Source organism: Nelumbo lutea, chromosome 8, assembly GCF_056320005.1.
Source record: "Nelumbo lutea isolate HS-2025 chromosome 8, American lotus-T2T, whole genome shotgun sequence".
Taxonomy (NCBI): Eukaryota; Viridiplantae; Streptophyta; class Magnoliopsida; order Proteales; family Nelumbonaceae; genus Nelumbo; species Nelumbo lutea.
The window spans coordinates 27486648-27506663 of NC_142691.1; the positions used below are offsets into that span (position 1 = coordinate 27486648).

Below are 20016 nucleotides of genomic sequence, written 5' to 3' on the forward strand. Positions count from 1 at the left end.
AGCAAGCAAATTTGTGGGGAAAAAAAATAAAGAAACATCATTTGAGTACTTAAGGGGCAGAGGTTAGTGTCCTAACCTGAACACCGTCAAATTCAATGGAGGGCACTTGGCCTAAAGTACAGAGTACCTATCGGAAATTTTCCTTTAAAATTAAATAAAATATAAGAAGTCATGTGTAAAATATAAATTGCACGAGACTTAACAAGAAGGGAATTGTGTGTCAATTGTCAGAAATAATAAAAATACTTTAAGATAATACTAAAACAATAGGGGTACGAATTCAAATATGAACAAAATAATACAAAATATAAGGTTTTGCACTCTACATATTTGTATTTGTACTCCTAAATGAAACCTTCAAGTTTCAATGCCAGCAAAAGCAAAAAGGTGATGGACCCAAAGTTGGGTTAACCCATAAACTGTTTATACTCTATAGTTGGGTTAACCCATATACCTCACACCGATATTACAAGCACATCCTACCATCATGGTTCAAAATATTGATACGATATGCCCCGTATCTGACGTATCGTATCATTTCTTTTGATCTCGATAAATCTATTTACAGGTGTTTCGAGACCCTCACTTATTTCAATAAAAAAAATTAGAAAACATCTTTAAAAATCAAATTACAAAAATACTAAAAGCAAATCCATTGAGCGAGTATATTCAGTACCAATGCACAAGGACATATGGATACTTTAAGCCATGCCTACCATATATCAAAAATATTTTTCATATTTATGAATTATTATTCATGATAGATGTTCCTTATGCACGGTAGATGTGAAGAGCGTTGTGTAAGGTAGGGGTGAGCATTCAGTTTATTTCGTTAAAAACTGAAGTTAATAAACCAAATTTTTTAAAACCAAAATCGAAACCGATTTTCAATAAAACCGAAATAACCGAACCAAAATTTTTTATTCAGTTTTCGGTTATTTCTGTTAAAAACTGAATTTAGTTATATTATATATAATATTTTATAATATAACCTATAATATATATAATTCTAATATATTATAAAATTTAATTTCATTGTAATAGATTATATATAATATATTAATTTATAGATATATAGCATATTATATATATATACAATATTATATATTATATAATGAAATTTATCTAATTTAGTTTGTTCAGTTAACCAAAATTTTCAATTTAAAAAATTAAAACCGAAAATGGAAATTATTAAAAACCAAATTAATCGAACCATATTTCTCAAAAACTAAAAAAATCAAAACGAATAACCAAAACCGAAATTTTCGGTTCGATAATTCGGTTTTAACCGAATAATGTTCACCCCTACTGTAAAGAGCATCTGGTTTCGTGAAAAGGGTGCTTAAATTAAAGGTGCCGTACGCCGTAGGACCATTTGGTTTATTGGGTCCGACGTTGAGGTACGTGATGCTTGTGTAGTGACCACTAACCAAAGTTGGTCAGTTTATATAAAATTTGGATTTTGAGAGGCCTCTCAACCACTCTCGCGTGGACAACGTAGTTTAATTGAATTCATAATCTATCTTAATTAAACTAATTTATCTTAGCTAATTAATTTAACTAAATTAATCGATAGACTAAATGAGAGGGGAGAAAGAATTAGTGTTAGTTTAATTATATTCATTTAGCTCAAGTAACTTAAATTAATTAATATATTAACTTAATCAGATTATTTAAAAAAAATTAATCAAGGATTAGCATATATAGATAAATAAGTAATGGGATTCATGCCCATGCAATCCATAAATAATAAATAATAATAATTACTAATTAAATATAACTTTGTAAATAAACATCATACATAACAAAAAGAATATGCTATTTTTCCATAGAGTAAATATTCTAATTTACATTAATTTGAAAATCGAAGTGCAGGTTTATATTTCCTTTCAACATCCCTTCCTTCATCGCATTCGATGTCATACAACATTGGCTTGTAGGAGATGGCAGCGACGATTAGGACAATGGCATGACCATTTTATGGAGATTTCTCGTGTATTTCCGTCATGATGTACAGTCAGCTGTGGTTGTCCATCGTGTTCATGATGTGCAATCTCCTGGGTTGTAGCCGATTGGGGTTGCCCATTTTGTCCATTACCCACCCATTTATGTCGGCATAAGCAAATAAAATAAACAAGGAGAGCAGAAGCAGAACCTATTCCAACAACAAAGTATATGCTACGAAGGCTGTACAGGCGTAATTTACTGGATGTCACGTTAACAGAAAGGTCCAAACATGTTTGATGTCCAAAATATTTATTTTCAATTCCATCCAACACTTGATTTTCAGAAATCGCCAAAATTTGTTCAGACACTTCAGATATCATAGTGGAGTACTTTTTCTGAAATGCCTTCAAAGAAGAAAGGGTGATGCGTTTTAGTAAGGAATTGCAGCAATACACAATCATTCTTCAATCTTACTGAAATATCGATCAATTCATAATATAAATACAACATCAAAGTCTCATGCTGAATATCCTTCTCTGTCGAGAAACAACAATGAAGAAAGGGTAACGCATTTACCTGGATTATTAAGAAATAAATATGTTTATTTATCAAGAGAGACACATTTTGTTCAATACAAAGTCTACACATTATCTCTCTTTCTCTAAACGTTTATATGATGTATCCAAACAAAGCCCAAATAATAAAATGCTGTGTTGATATACCTTGTTCAATTTATTTTTAAAACAACTCAACATAATGAAGCCAAGGTTCAATGTTTCACAATGTATGGTATCTTTGAGGGGTTGGCATGGGAAACACTACAAAATCTTTTGTATCCTATCTTTTTGTCATGTTGATACAATATTATAGCTGTATTAGGCTGTATAGGCCGATACCATTTGATTTCCTGTAGGAAAAAAATAATTAAAAATCTTTGAGAAAGAAGTCTTCTAACTCTCTCCAAAAGTATTCTCTCTTCCAAACTCACAAAGTTGTCCCCACATTCTTGGGATGCAAGATCTTAAAAAATATATATATATACCACCAAAACCATCTCCAAAACTCCTGATTTTTAAAGTTTTTGCAACTTTTTCAAATTTGCAAAAGTACATTTTTTTCAATTTATTTGATAATATGTTGAAATATTTTGTGTTTTTTTTTGTCTCTTTCTATTTTGATGCTTGGAGATACTTATATGTACATAGGTATACTTGTGTTGAAAATCCTATATTGTTTGGTAGTCTAAATTGATATACGTAATTTTTTAAAGAAAATTCAGACATATAAAATAACAAATAAAGATAATTTTAGATTGTTGATGTAATTTGCTCGTGAAGAATAATTATGCCATAAATTTATGCACGATCTACTATACCCATGGATCTATTGAAATTTCTTGTAAAATATTAATTGTTTTAATTTTTTGTTATTTTTGGAATAAAAATATTTAGTTTTTTCACTAGTAGTATGATCTAATGTAAAAATCTATTATATTGTGGATCTATGGATGACCTACCGTATCCATAGATTTATTGAAATTCAATATGAAATATTTATTTTTTAAATCTTTTATAATTTTTGGAATAAAAAATATTTATTTTTTTTTATTTTTATGTGATTAACCATAAATATTTATTATATTTCAAATCAATGGATGATTTACCATATCCATAGATCTGTTGAAATTTCTTGTGAAATATTTATTTTTCTTTTTTTTTGTAATTTTTAGAATAAAAAATAAATTTTCTAAGTTTTGGTGTGATATAACCATAATATTTACTATGTTGTAAATTAATGGATGACCTATTATATCTGTAGAGTTATTTTTTTACATATATATATATATATATATATATATATATATATATATATATATATATTGTTATAAATTTTGGAATAAAAAACAAAATAATTGTTTAAAAAATTACAGAAAGGTATTTCATTAAATAGTTTTTAGGATTATATTTTGTAGGTATAACCCTATTAGAGAATACTCTCATGTTTATGTATGTTGATTATCATATATTTTTTCATAATAATCACTAAAACATATGATTTTTATGTATATATATAGTTCATTTAAGCCATATATTTCATGTTATTGACATATTTTTTTGATTTGTTAGAGTATCTATAGTGCTTCCATGTGTATCTTAATTTTTTGTTTATATCCATGCATATCTTGATACATCTCTTAAATTTGTCTTTCTGATATACTTATCGTTTCCAATACTTTGAACCTTGAGTGAAACTTTGACCCAACCCAGGAATGATACCATCATCTCTATTTCTTGTAACAATTCAACTAATTGGACTGAACTACCTCTTTTGGAGATTTAGGTTAAGAATGCTCTACTCAGCCATGGAGTCATGGGCTATGTGGATGACTCTCATGTGTCTTACAACTCCTATGTATTGGGAGGTGAGTTGCTTGAATCAAGTAAGATCAATTTCCTTTGAGTTGGCTTCTTTCCATGTCATCTCAAAATAATAAATAGTCATATTTCCATCTTCTCCCAAGTATTATTATTGGCTACCCGATTCTAGGGTGACTAATCACCACACAAATGATCTCGATCAAATGCATTTTCCCTCAAGTATGATTATTAGGTCTAACTATTTCTCATGTTGGTTCTTCTCTCATCTCTCTTATTGGTCCTCTCTTGATGGCTCTTCTCACAATTGTTTTTGAGTTTCACTCAGATTTTTCCTTGTAAAGGATAGACAATCAGGACAAATACTACTTCACAGTATGGATGAGCAAGGCCTTTATAGATGGACTGATCCATTGACTCACTTTGCATTTGTTAGTGAAAGGACATCCATCAATGTGTGGTATAACCATTTAAGGCATTCTTAAAAGTTAATAATTTATCATGTTGTCAATAAAAATGGTCTTTTTATTACCTTTAAGGAGTTTCTCTTTCTATCAACCTTACTTGCTAGGGAAAAGTCACCATTTATCATTCTATGATTTTAAAAAGTAGGTTCCTCTCTTGGAGGTAAATATGCGCCTACCATGTATCAAGCTCGTGCAATTTATATGATCCAACCATTATGATCAAGTTGGGATCAAACTCTCTATATCGTTATCCGTTAGATAGTGTATGGCCTTATCTCCAATCAAACTGATGTACATAAACATTTATTTGTAAATAAATAAATTACATTGTTGTTTCATGTTCGTATTAGTATGTTTTTTTGTGTATTACCCCTTAAATTGGATGCTTAAGAGACTCATGTTAGTTTAGAATGTTCTCAACTATTGGATAAATTTGAAGAGTTTATTTTGACAATGCTGACATTAGTGTGTTGCCAAACAATTGGAGCAACTTGTCTCAACTGGTAGGATTAGACCCCAAGCCCGACCAATAGGTGTTGTTCAAAAGCATTGAACCTATACTTATTTTTAGTTATGCCCTACACCTTGGAGGTAGATGGGCAAGACTAGAAAGTTACACTTTACCCCAGACTTAATTATGGTACTACACTAGGTGTTGGACTAAGATGTCTTTGATGTACCAACTAAGTACATCTATCAAGAGTCAAATACTTAGGCATGTTGGGTAGTTTGGAAAATTACCAAAGTGAGTAATCATAGTGATAGGATTGGCCCCTTGGTCGAACAAAATGAATATCAATGTTTACACTCTCTAGTGGAAACCTAAACTACCGATAGTGAATTTCAACTATATTTGAAATTTGATTTTGCAAAATGTATTTATATATTATACTACTATTTTATGAAAAAGGTTTTAATCCCAAAATCCATTCGAATTGAGAGTGTGACAGTACATCTTGTAGCCAAGGGAGATGTCCTTCTTTGTCGCACAGTGTTGTCATCATTATGGTCTGAGAGGTTAAGTGTAAGAGACCATTATAGGGTTGGTTACCTGATGGGTTTTATTTTACATAAGTCCATTATCCTTGGGTCTTTATAGGGTGGCTGAATCTAAGGATCATTTAGATATACATGTTGGGCCCAAATTAAGTCAATGTTGATTGGATCAGGGGTTCACTACCCTAAGGAGTAAATATGGCTTAGCCTTTTTTAGGGGAACTAACGAACTCTCATGGACTTGAGTGAGACCTTTGTGAAGTTTCACGCCATACAATATCAAGCCTAAAGTGGCCATACAACACCTAAGGACATGAGCCTTTGAAGAAAATGGGACAAAGGCCCATAACTAATAAGATTAGTTAAGTTGTCCTGTGATTTGGGTCGAAATTGGGCATGGTTCTGGGTATGGAGCACCTATCATCTTAAGAGGATAATTCTTATCTCTTAAAATAGTGTAGATCTAAATCAGATTTGAATAATCACCTAATTAGATTAGGAGAGTACCCCATATAAGAGGGTTAAGAGGAAGAGGGCAAATAGAACTTGTTCTCTCCTCTTTTCTCTTCTCTCCTAGAAACCCTATCACGAACTACCCATTGAAAGAACTGATTTTTATCAGTTTTCCTTTGTTTTTGCAAGAAAAATGCTGGGGGAAATCAGGTTCAGAAATCTCAGTTGATCCAAGGCAGTTGTATAGCAGGTTTGTAAAAAACAGTGTTGCTGAATTGGCTTCTCTTTCACTACGTCGTCTTTGGTTGGAAGCCGGTTTTTGGGACTGATTTGGGGCATGAATTACTACTCTAGGACCTGCAATTTTTTGATTCCATATCAGGTACAATTAGTTTTAATTTCGATTTCAAATATAGTTCAATTTAGTGCAAGATCAACCTAAAAATTTCAGATTTCAAAATCTCTGGGAAACCGGTTCACAAGTGGAGTTAGAAAATTTTTGAAATTAGGCCAGCCATTAAACCTGGTTTGGCTATCCATAATTTGGATTCTAACCCTTCCAACATCATCCCCCTTTGTACACATCCCTTTGCTATGTATATCTTTATTCCTTGTACGTACAAGACATCCACTTGCTCTTGTACTTTATCTATTGTAATTGAAAACACATATAAATATACACCAACACAGGTTGTTAAGGGTGTGTTCAATTGCATCCAATTTCATGAGTGTTTCATGGTATTAGAGCCATAACTTTGACCACTACTAGAAGATCTTGAATCACATTTTCACATATCACCTATTAATTCACACAATAGTTCTACTACAACCTCTCAATCTTGATAAGCATCCAATTCAAGAGAAACCATTAGGCAAATCATGCTCTATTTATTAGCATCAAACTAGATGGGCACAATTACATGATATCGAAGTTATAGTTTCTTACTATATTGAAATCAAAATGGATCCTAGGGTTCATTGATGGCTTACATAAAGCTCTACCAAAGTTCCAAAGAATTTGATATCACCAAGAAACCTCTTTTTGTGAAATTAATCCATAACCGACTTATCATGATTTGGTTATTGTATCCCTCATTAAAGCTCTCATGGCTCAAATTTTTGGGTGTACCACCTTTCATAAAAGTCTGGAACACCCTTGAAACTCTCTATGCCTCCCGATCACATTTAAAGATTGTTCAACTTTGTTTTGAACTTCATTGGCTAAAGAGAGGAGCACTTTCTATGGGTGAGTATTTACTTCAAATCAAATCTATTGTAGGCAAGTTGGTTAACTTAAGAGCACCAATCTTTGCCACCAACTTACTCTATCAAACTATTAAGGTTGTCTTTGGTTGTAATGCATATAAATTTGCACTGACGCAAAACTATGTTAGTGCAAATGATTTGAGTATAAATTTTGATCTATTATTGTTTCAAATTTTAATTTATTTAGTTTGATTGCACTACAAATGAAGTAAATTAAGACATGAAGTAGAATGAAGAAAAACCCAAAACAAAATTAAATGAGAATTTGTTTTTTCTTTTCTTCATTTACACTCCCATGCATTTGTATAGTGCAAATAAAATTGCACTGCAACCAAACACACCTTAAGGGCCTTAAACCCGAATATGAAGCCATATCAGCCGCCATTCTTGCCCATATTGATTCCACCTCTTTTGGGGAACTACAAAACTTAATTCTTAGCTATTAAATGCGTCTTGAATGCAATAGGTTTTTTTTACATGAACTAACAACCTTGCAACCAATATGATTTAAAAGGGCAAAATTCCTTCTATTGGATCCTCATCGAAGTCCTTCAAGAAGAAGTCTCCTACCACTAACAACTCTAGGCCTAGCAAATACAAAGGAAACTATTAGATATGTCAAGCTCAAGGGCACTATTTTCTCTACTGTAAGAAGCGATTCAATGAACGTATAAAACCACCTTGAGCTTCAAATACCTACATTGCCTCCATTACCAATTGTTTCTTAGGTGGGCCTAGTACATAGACTTTTGTGCAACCAATCATATCACTTCATCTTTGAAAACTTAAAATTCCACAATGAATGTAAAGGTCCAAATCAATGTTGGTGATTTTGACAATTACACACATTGGTTCCTCTCTTATTATTTGATTATGAAGAATGTTTTATATGTTCCATAAATATTTAAAAATTCATTATCTTGCTAGATAGTGTATGCTCTTAACTCCAATCATATAGATGTACATTATTATTTAATATTCATATTAGTATATTTTTGTGATTACTCCTTAAATTAGAAATTCACGAAACTAGTGTTAATTTAGAAAGTTCTCAGCCATTGGATAAATTTAGATAGTTTATCCTACTAAGGTTGACATTGATGTAATGCTAAATTGAAGTTGCTTGTCTTAGTTATTAGGGTTATACCCTAAGTACAATTAGTGGGTTTTTGTGAGAAACACTGAACCTAGACCAATTTGTAGTTATGCCCTAAACCTTGGAGACAAATGAAAAAATGTGAAAGTTGCACTTTAACCCCAGACTTGATTATGATTCACTTAATTGTTAATACTTGGGTATGTTAAAACAGTTTTGTATATTACCTTAGTAGGTGATCATAGTATTAGGATCTTTCTCTTTGTCAGACAAATTGAATATCAAAGATTATACTTTCTTTGATAAAAACCTAAAACTCCTTATAGTGGATTTCAATTGTATTTGAAATTAGTTTTGCAAAGTATATTTATACTTATATTATATTATTTTATGAAAAAAGTTAGTGAATTCAGATTCTCTTTTTCTAGACAAAGGCTGAACTTATATGGACTTATGTAAAACCTCGGTTGGCTTCAAGCCAAACAATAATCAGGCCTAAGAAGCCTTGCAACGCCTATGTATGTGAATCACTAAAAGAAATGGGCCTAAGCCCATTACTAGTAAGACTAGTTCATGAAGTCACATAACAACTTAAGTTGCCATGTGATATGAATTGAATATGGGTATGAAAATGGGTGAATCTCCATTCTATTAGAGGGGTTGATTCCTAATCCAAATATAATTTCGATCAAGACCTAATGCCACTAGGAGAGAGCTCTATAAATAGGGTTAAGAGGGACATGCCAAACTATATATGCATTCTCTACACTCTCTTTTGCTCTCTTTCTCTTCTCCCTTCCTCCCAAAACTCTAGTTCAAACCAGCCTTAGAGTGGATTGACTCTCCACCATTATTCTATTAAGTTTTTGAAGAAAAATATAAGAGAAGTGGTTCACAAAAATTCATCGAATTCCACTGGTTAGAGTGCAAATCGACTAAAGTAGTGCTATAGGATTGACCTCCATTTTTTAGCTACATCATCTTCGATTGGAAGGAAGATCTATGTTTGATTTTGGGCATTAACTACCACTCTAGGAGCTACAATTTGTAAATTCTATATAAGTTATTTCCAAATTTAATTTTGGGTTTGAAATCTAGTTTAATTTTAGTGCAAGTTTGACAAAAAAAAATCAGATTTTAAAATAGTGAGAAATCATTTTTCGGATTGGACTGATTTCTTTTTATAAATTTAGCTAGAAATCCTTATAGGTTTAGCCATGGAATATTTAAATGTATGGAAACACCTGAGGTTAACTCTTCTTCTAGTTATCACTATTATATCATTTTTGAGAATTCACTCAACAGATTTACTTAGTTATTTGCACTACACCGAAAATCAATTGCCTTGAAAGTCCTTATTACTTTCAAAACTACAATTGAAAATTTACAATATGCTAGAATTAAGTGCTTTCAATCGTGTTGAGGGGGTGAATTTGAAGCCTTCAAAACCTTTTTCATTTTTTTCATTACAAATGGTATTTCTCATTGGCTCTCATGCCTACACATGCCCCAACCATATGGTATAACGGAACAAAAACATAAGCACATCGTTTAGATCGATTTAACATTCCTTACCAATGCCTCCATTCCTCCCAAGTACTAGTGTGAAGCTTTTTCAATAGTAGTATTTTTAATAAATAGATTACTACAAGTCATGTTATTGGCTTTAAGCCACCTTAGGAGTGTCTCATTGGAACTAGACCAAATTACTTTATAATTCGAGTGTTTAGCTCTTAGTGTTTTCCCCTCATGTGACCATACAATACCATTAAGTTGTAGTACCATTATCTGCCTTGTCTATTCTAGGGATACACTGTTACCATTGCCTTCATCCACTAGGCACACGTATTCTTGGTTGTTGATGCTAAACTGTTGGCCTTACCTCTGCCATATACACTAAGTTTTAAATGTATTTCATTACTTGATGGTATTCGCCAGATGGTTCTTTCTTTTTTCCTAGCTATTGTTGCTATAGATTCAACACCAAATTCTTTACAATATATCTCACTCTCTCCTATGGATCTTGTACACACCTCACCACCCACTCCATGTGTTCCACCATTCCCAGTCTCCACCCATCCTCTGTAGACACGTTCTTAAAGTGGTATCTTTAAACCCATGATTCTTCATGTCTCCAAATATGCTCTTGATGATATTGAACCCCTCATGTTTCTCCAAATACAATACTAATGTTTGGTGGTGTTTTACAATGCAAGATGAATTCAATGCCCTTCTTCGTAACAATACTTGGGTGCTCACTCCTCCTAAACCAGGCATCAATCTCATTGTCTACAAATGGGTTTGTCAAATTAAACACAAATCGAATGGTTTGATTGATTGGTTCAAGGCCCAATTAATCGCTAAAGAATTCAACTAATGGAAAGTAGTTATCTATAATACAATTTTAATCCCATGGTTAAACCTACAACCATATGGGTCATTCTCTCCATTACACACTCTTCCAATTGGGCGCTCATTAACTTGATGCTCAGAATGCCCTCCCACATGGCATGCTTACTAAGGATGTTTACATGATGCAATCCCTTGGGTTTATCAACCCAACTTGATGACCATTGCACATTTTCCATTTAAAAAAGCTTGTATGGACTTAAACAGACCCCTCACACTCGGTACAAGAAGTTGGGTCCTTTCTTCTTAAATATGGCTTTCTTAACTTGGTCATTGACTCATCTCTCTTCATCAAACATTTTGGCTCTTCTATCATTCTTCTTTTGGTTTATGTCACTAATCTCATAGTTACTGGATTGGATGTTATATCTTATGAGCAAAGCTTATCTCTCACCTAGGCCACACCTTTTCCATGTGAGACTTAGGCCCATTATCCTTTTTTCTTGGGTATTGAATCACTTCACTATTCCATGGGCCTTCGTCTCTCAAAGACAATACATATTTGATATTCTTTCTCGAACTAAGTTGGAGGATGCAAAACCTATTCACTCACCTATTGTTGTTGGTTCTCACTTCTCTAAGTGGGATGGTAAACCACTCTCTAATCCTTCTCTCTCTTTCTTTCTCTCTTTCTCTCTCTCTATCGATAAATTGTAGGCTCCCTACAATATGTAACCATTACAAGGCTTGAAATTGCTTTTCTTGTCAATAAGGCCCACCTATTCATGCAACAGTCCACTACAACCCATTGGTCTCTTATGAAACAGATCCTTCATTATCTCAAATACACTCTTTGTCTAGGATTACTAGTAAAAAAAGTCTACTTCATTGGATCTTCATGCTTATTCCAATGAAGTTTGGGATGGATATCCTAATGACACAAGGAGAGTTTTATATTTATTTTGGTGATAATCTTGTTTCATGGACCTTTAGAAAACAATCCATAGTATCTAGATTCAACATTGAATTTAAGTACTACTATACTGCCCTCATTGATTCTGAACTACTATAGATATGCTCTCTACACAACGAATTGCATATGGAACCTACCTCTCCTCTATGGTGCAACCACATTGGTCCTACATACTTGCTTGCAAATGCTATGTTTCATAGTCACAACAAGCATGCTAAACTTGGCATCCGCTTCATTAGAAGCCACATGGCCAAGAAGGTTCTAGTGTTCAGTTCATATCCACTCACGACCAGCTTGTAAATGTCCTTACTAAAGGATTCACTACTACCTGGTTTAAGCACTTATATTCCAAGCTGAATGAGCTTTCTCTCGTGCTCATCTTGTTAGTTAGTTTAGAAATCAAATTTAGCATGGCTGAAGCTACTCGAAATATTAAAAAAAAAATTATAATCCAACCCGAAAACTGAGTTTCCAATAATTTGAAATCTAAAATTTCTATTTCAATCTTACATTGAATTAGACCAAATTTGAAACCCAAACTAAATTTTACTTGTACTTGATATGAAGTCCACCAAAACAACTCCCAGAGTGGTAATTCATGCCTAATATCAAACCTAGATTAGCCTCCTATTGAAGATGATTCAATCGTGTGTCTAACACCAAGTCAGCAATGCAAGTTAAGCAAACCAAACTCTAACTTCCTTGTGCACAACAACTAAGAAGTGAAGAGAATCAACCCTTAGAATGGCAGGTTCGAATTAAGGTTTTGGGGTGCAAGGGAAGAGAGACAGAGTGCAAAAAAGTGGAGAGAATTGGATGATTCCCCCCCCCCCCTTTCTCTCATCCCTTATATAGAGCATTCTCCTAATCCTATTAAGAACTAATAGAAATCAAAATTGGATCAGGATTTATCATTAATTAGATAAGCATTATCTTATTAAGAGAACGACTACTTCATACCCAAATTAATACCCATTTTCAATCCAAATCACATGACAACTTAAATTATCAAGTGATTTCTTAACTAATCATATTAGTAATGTGTCGAAGGCTCATCTTTCTTAATGGTTCACATTCCAAAGCATTGCATAGACACTTCAGGCCCGGATATTGTGTAGCATGGAACTAGCAAATGTCTCACATAAGTGCATAAGGGTTCGACCCCACATTAGAAAGGGGTAGGCCGAACTCACTACCTAAGGGTAATGAACCATTAGCCTAATCGGCTTGGACTCGGTTTGTGTCCAACATTTAAATACAAATGGTCATTGGATTCATCTATCTTACCAAAATCCAAGGATAATGGACAAGTTGAAGCCCATTGGGTAGTCAACTCTGTAATGGTCTCTTGCACCTAAACTTTTGGCCATAATCAACAAAACATAACTCATAGGGGAGGACCTCTCCCCTGATTGCAAAATGCAATGCCACACTCTCTTCTAAGATGGATACCGCAATTAAAAACCTTTTGTAAGTATTTTTCATAAAATAATAATATAACATATAACATATAAATACATTTTGTCAGTTCAAGTTTCCATCAGAAATAGTGTAAATCCTGATATTCACTTTGACAAAGGGGCCAATCCTATCATTATAATCACTCATTTAAGTAAATTCCTAAACTATTCCAACATGCCTATTTACTTGATCCTTCATGAATCTCACTAGTTGTTATATCAAAATCAACTCAATCCAATATCTTGTATGGTATCATAGTCAAGTTTATGGTTAAGTGGAACTTCTCAGTTTTTTCCATAAGATTTCAAGGTCTAGGGCATAACTAGAAAATACTCAAAGTTTAACATTTCTTCTAAACACACATTAATTATCCTCATGGTCTAACCCAAGTAGGTGAAACAAGTTGCTCCACCAATTTTGTAGGACATTAATATCAACCTTGTTAGGATAAACTCCTCAAGTTTATCCAATGACTAAAAGCATTTAAACTAACACAAATCTTATAAGTGTTCAATTTAAGAAATAATTTACAAAAACACACCAATTGATCATAAAACAATAATATATTTATATTAATCATATTGAAATGTCTATGTACATCAATATGATTGGAACTAAGGGCAAACATTGTCTAACACATCTGTCGGGTGTTGTTGGAGATAAACATGCACATAAGGTTCAAAATTTCAATATGTATCAAAGCATAGGGGGCTTTCTGATATGCCCCTATAGGGGTATTTCGGTTCATACCATGGTTCAGAGGCTAGATTGGCCTTAAACAGACCCCTTTGAACCAGATTGGAAAAGAAACTATAAAAAAGGAACAAATGAGTCTTGATATAGGCTGATGTGTATCGGCCTATTACCTCATGTTTGGGATCCTCCCCTATTACCTCTATACATGGATATCACTATTATGTTGTGTTTATAGATGGTTTTTCTTGTTTCACATGGATTTATCCTATGATATCAAATATAATGTTTTTATTTTTCATAAATGTCTCTCTACTTCCACCCTTGGTGCATTTGCTCTATAGCTTTCTTGCTCTCTCAATCTCTTCTGCTCTACTCAGCTACACCCAGCTTGTTCTCCCTAGGGAACCACCTCGGGGCCTTTGAATTCGATTTTTTAGGTTGTTGGAACCACCTCATCTTATCTAGCTTAGTAAGACATTATGTATTGCTCATCCACCTTAGTTAAGATAGCATCGATAACCATATACTATTTTTTTGAAGATAAATATAAAAAATTTACAAAAGCAAAATGTATGATTTACAAAGGGTATAACCAAAATTACCCTGAACCAAAACAAAGACACCAAAAATGCCTACCCACCAAAACAAAGACACCAAAAATGCCTACCCACCGAGACTCTACCCAAAAAACTGCACCCTTACCATCAACCACCCAAAATAATAAAACAAGCAAAATAGACATTTTCAAAAACACTCCCTTACAAAGATCTTTAAAACTCCCTACAATCCTCTTCCTCTCTTTCCCCTTCCCCTAGAACTACAACTTCTCAGTTCTTTAACTACTTGCACTAAGCAGTCTAAATACAACTCCACGAGTCTTCATAATTTTCTACTTCTCGATAAACCTTCATAATTAAAACTTTCCATCACATATTTCAGAGAGTCATTATCTTCTTTGCCTTCCTCCCTCAAATCTCTTTCTTCCTCTTCCAAACTTTTGAAAATGTTCTTCGCATTTTCTTATCCCCTTAGGAAAAATAGTCCTAAATTCCTTGCTATTTCTGTGCCTTTTCCCACTCCTATGTGCATCCATATTGGACTCTCATCACCTTCCACATCAGAGCTTTCCTCCTCCAACCCTACTTCCTTAACAAACTCAGTAGCTTCCGTTAAAGGCATTGTCTGCTCTTCCAAAGGATTCTGAGGTTCCCCTTTTAGAATCACTTCCTTTCCTCTCACCAATCTTGTCGACCTTACCTTCTTCTCCACTCACCAGTCCCGTCGACCTTACACGTTCTAGCTCCTCTCTACTGATGTACCCTGAGTTATCTCCTCCATCCTTGCTCAAAATTTCTCCTTGAATTTGTAAAGCATAATTCAGATATTTGTTTGCCAACCCAACCAATTTTTGTCACGTGGCAGTCTTAAGAAAGATGATTTTCTCAAAAATGTTTTTCTAGATATAGGGGCCGACCTGACCCGATTCTTTCACATGACATCCTTGATAGAGATTATTCTCTCAAAATTTGTTATTTTCGGATATACAGGTTGTCTCAACCCATTTCTGCCATGTGGTAGTCTTGGGAGATGTCTTCTCAAAAATTTGTTATTTTCGCATGGCCCTTATGGGCTGGGCCACACACGTGCTACAATGGCAATTACAATGGGAAGCAAGGCTGTAAGGCGGAGCGAATCCGGAAAGATTGCCTCAGTTTGGATTGTTCTCTACAACTCGGGAACATGAAGTTGGAATCGCTAGTAATCGCGGATCAGCATGCCGCGGTGAATATGTACCTGGGCCTTGTACACAGTGCCCGTCACACCCTGGGAATTGGTTTTGCCCGAAGCATCGGACCAATGACCACCCATACCATGGTGGGGTCTTCGACTGGGGTGAATTTGTAACAAGGTAGTCGTAGGGGAACCTGTGGCTGGATTGAATCTTTCGTGATGGCTTCCGCAAGCTATGGCGAAAAGCCCTTTACTTTACTAGTACGGGCGGAGCAATAAAAGCGAAGTGAGCCGCGCGCATGATGAAAAACTACTATGCGCACTAGATCGAGCGGCTGCAGCAAACGGAGGTCAATATAGATGGGTCAAGTGGGTCAATATGGGTGGGTTATGACCCTTTAACAAGAACTGATGAAGAATCATGGTGGGTTGGTGGGTTGATGTTCCACCCTTACCCAACCCAATCCACCCATTTGCCACCCACACTCCCAAAGAGTGGCTATGGGAACCAAACTTTAGTTAGGTTCAAAAAATTAAAACCAAACTTTAGTTAGCTTTAGAAGTTTTAATTTGATCACTGGGCTCAGGCCCATACATCCTCGCCTCCCACCCACCAACAACCAAATAGGTCGGGCAGAAGAATTTAAACTATTCTCCTCACCCAAAACTACAATAGATCTGGATTCCACTTCCACCTTATGCGCATGAACCTCCTTGGTCTTAGAAATCATATCATTGGGCATGGGCCCCACTGTGAACCAGTTCCTATATGATGAAGGAAGATTTGGCCCGACCTCACAGTTATGCGACACGTGGCAAAGGCAACAGCTCGGCACAAAAGCAAGCCTAAGGCGCGAGCACCAAGGGGAGAAACCAGCGGTCAGAACTCCCTACTAGGGGCCCGAACTCAACCTTGGCCCCAAACCAGAAAAGTAATCCGAACTGGCCTGCATATAACAGTTCGGGACATACTTCGCCGAACTGGCCTGCCTTGTAACAGTTCGGAATACCCCTCGCCGAGCTTACCTGCCTTGTAACAGTTCGGGATACCACTCACCGAGCTGACCTGCCTTGTAACAGTTTGGGATACCCCTCGCCGAGATGACCTACCTTGTAACAGTTCGGGATACCCCTCGCCGAGCTGACCTGCCTTATACATACCTCCGAACTCAAGACTTCGCCTCGCTCACCACTCCACATCGCCCTCAGGGCACCAAAACCAAGTAAACCACACTATGCCTAATACCGAGGAAGTCCGTACCCGAGGGCGCCGCACCTGACTGACTTGGGATCTGATGCTTGACGGCCGCACTCTAAACGACCACCTGCCACCGCCTCCTGACACCGCCATCTCCAGTTAGAGAGACGGTTAGGCAGTGACGGTTCTGTCCCAGCAGAAAGGATGACGCCCAAGTTGACAGACGCAAGGGTAATCATACCTGACCTAACAAGGGCCTCGGAGCGAGTGCGCGAAGTGATTATAAAAGCCCCTACCCCCAACAAACAAGGTATGTGAACTTTGCGCTATCTGGTCTACACTTTGCCTTTGAGAGATTACTGACTTGAGCTTCGGAGTTATCACACTGGGTTCCCCCCGGAGTTCTCTCATCCTTCCCGTTTCAAGCTCCCCAACGCTCCAGCTCAGAGGTGAATCCGCTGACAGCTAAGACCGACCGGATTGTGCTCCATCAATTGGTGCCGTCTGTGGGAAAGCTTCTAAAAGCCTCCCTCTAAATCTCTTTTACCTACCCTTCTTTCAAAAACTCCAACACCAAAATGGCCTCCTCCAACAGTGCCGGACGTGGAACCGAAACAGCCACTACCGGAGAGCAACACCATGTTCCGGCGGTGTGCATTGGGCAGTTCACCATCCCCCTTTCAGTGGATGGGATCCCAAGTCTGAATGTGCCACAGGTGGTGGCACCTCTGAACACTCCCTCGTTGAACATTCCTCTTCCACTCCCCATCGAAACGAACTTCGCGGAACCCACTGCTGTCCCACTAGCAGCCCGCCAAAATCAGCTAGATGATCTCATGCAATGCATGCGGGAAATGCAGGCCCAAATGTAGCAATTCCAACAGCACCAACTCCAGCAACACCAGGTGTTGCACCACCTCTCCCAACACCATTATCAACAACAGTTCCCTCCGCTACCATTGAACCAACCACTGCTTCCCCCCCGGCACCCTGTTTCAAAGCCGGTCAAGGCCTCCCCTCAAGGTGGACGATCTCACCAAGGAGAGGCTTCCCGACCACAGAACCCCCCTAATAGTCAGGCCTCATCCCCGGGCCGTAAGCAAAGAAAGATCACCCCCGCCTCGCAGCTCGTGGGTGGGTCAGGAACCTCGCGCACGAAGTCACCTCGGCGCTCCAAGCCCAAGTTCCCACTCACAGAGAACCACTTCAGCGCCTTAGCAGTAGGCCAACATTCTGGGCCCATCGAGCTCGGCAACACGGAGGCCAGCAGCGCCAGCACTAGTTCCACTCGAAGAAAGCGCCGGCGAAGTCGCCAAACTATTACCCGTGTGCTACCCGAGCTCAGAGGCAAGGAAGAAATGAGCTCGGTCGAGGTAAAAACCGTCCCCATTCTCTCAGTTCCTTCCCCCCTTTCAGCAGAACTTTTGGTAGTCCCCTTGCCTAGAGATTTCAAACTCCCTTCTCTGGACAAGTATGATGGGTCATTTGACCCCAAAGACCACGTCGACGCGTTCCAGTCGCAAATGCACCTCGCTAGGGCAAGCGAGTCGTGCATGTGCGTAGCCTTCACCACCACCTTCAGAGGGGTAGTCCGCACCTGGTACCGGAACCTAGTTTTCGGGTCAATAAGAAGCTGGCCCCAATTCGTGCAGATCTTCACTACGCACTTTGTTACCAGCAAAAGGTGTCCCAGAACCGAGGAAAGTATCTTCGGGGTAATCCAAAGAGAGGGAGAACCCATCCGGAGCTACATCAAAAGGTTCAATGAAGCATGTTTGCATATCCCTCGGTTAGACCCCGCGGTACAGCTCGTCGCGGCCAAAAGAGGGGTGACGCATAAAGAGTTCAAATGGCACATGGTGGCCAGCCAGCCAACAACCGTGGCCGACTTCCTCAAGCTCGTGGACAAGTTTATGAGAACAGAGGAAGAGATCAACCAGAGAAACGAAGGCGGGGTTGAAAAAAGAAAAAGAGAAGGCGAGCCCTCCAACCCCAGCGACAGAAGAAGCCAGAACCGAGAGGTGAAGCCAAGCCAACCGTCCAGAGCTCCCGTAGCAGTTCGGATGGACTACACGCCATTGAACACAAGGCAGACCGAGATCTTGATGACGATTAAGGACGCCCTTACATAAAGTGGGCACCTCGCCTGAAAAGCAACCCAAACGAGAGGAACAAAAATTTATATTGTAGTTTTCATAAAGATCACGGTCATAGCACCGAGCAATGTAATAATCTTCGCGATGAGATAGAAGGACTCATCCGTCGCGGGTACTTAAGAAATTTTGTACATTATGACAATAGTAATAAAGCAGGTCGGCAAGGGGAACACGGGAAGGATGTCCCCGAGCCGAGCAACAGACCGGCCAAAGCCTTGCAGCGACCTCCCCCAGAAGAAAGGCCAGTCCGAGGAACCATCCACGTGATAGTGGGCGGTTCGGTGGTGGCAGGATGCACTTCGGCAGCGGCAAGGATGTCAGTTCGCGAAGCAGCCCAAGAGGAGCAGAACCCTCCCAAGAGGCCGAAGAAGGAAGAACCAATCTTTTATACAGAAGACGACGCGCGAGATGTTCACTACCCCCACGACGACGCACTCATCATAAAGCTAAGGATCGGCGACTTTGATGTCCAACGCGTACTGGTAGACTCAGGCAGTTCGGCGGACATCCTATTCAAATCGGCGTTCGACCAACTGCAATTGCAGAAAAGTGAATTGAAACCCGCGCACACTCCTCTGGTGGGCTTCAGTGGAGAGGAAGTCAGGCCCCTGGGGAAGATAACAGTACTTGTGGAAGTCGGCACATGGCCATGCGCGGTAAGACTCAACCACGATTTTCTGGTGGTCACGACCCCCTCCCCATACAACGCCATAATAGGGCAACCAATTATGCATATTCTGGCAATGAAGTTCCCAACGGACTTCGGTGTGGGGGTAGCGCGGGGTGACCAACTTGAGTCCCGCAAATGCTATGTCGCTGCCCTAAAGGGAAAAACCAAGGCAGCCGACGACC

General features: G+C 37.6%; 1 protein-coding gene across 1 annotated transcript in view; it reads right to left on the reverse strand.

Annotated features, from left to right (window-relative positions):
* Positions 1-1747: 1747 nt before the first annotated feature.
* LOC148843584 (glutamate receptor 2.8-like) overlaps positions 1748-20016 on the reverse strand; it is a 39828-nt gene continuing 21559 nt past the window's right edge. Inside the window, exon 5 of the mRNA XM_088959803.1 lies at positions 1748-2351. Coding sequence (XP_088815929.1) covers positions 1920-2351 — 432 coding nt within the window. The 3' untranslated portion in view covers positions 1748-1919. The remainder of the gene's footprint in view (positions 2352-20016) is intronic.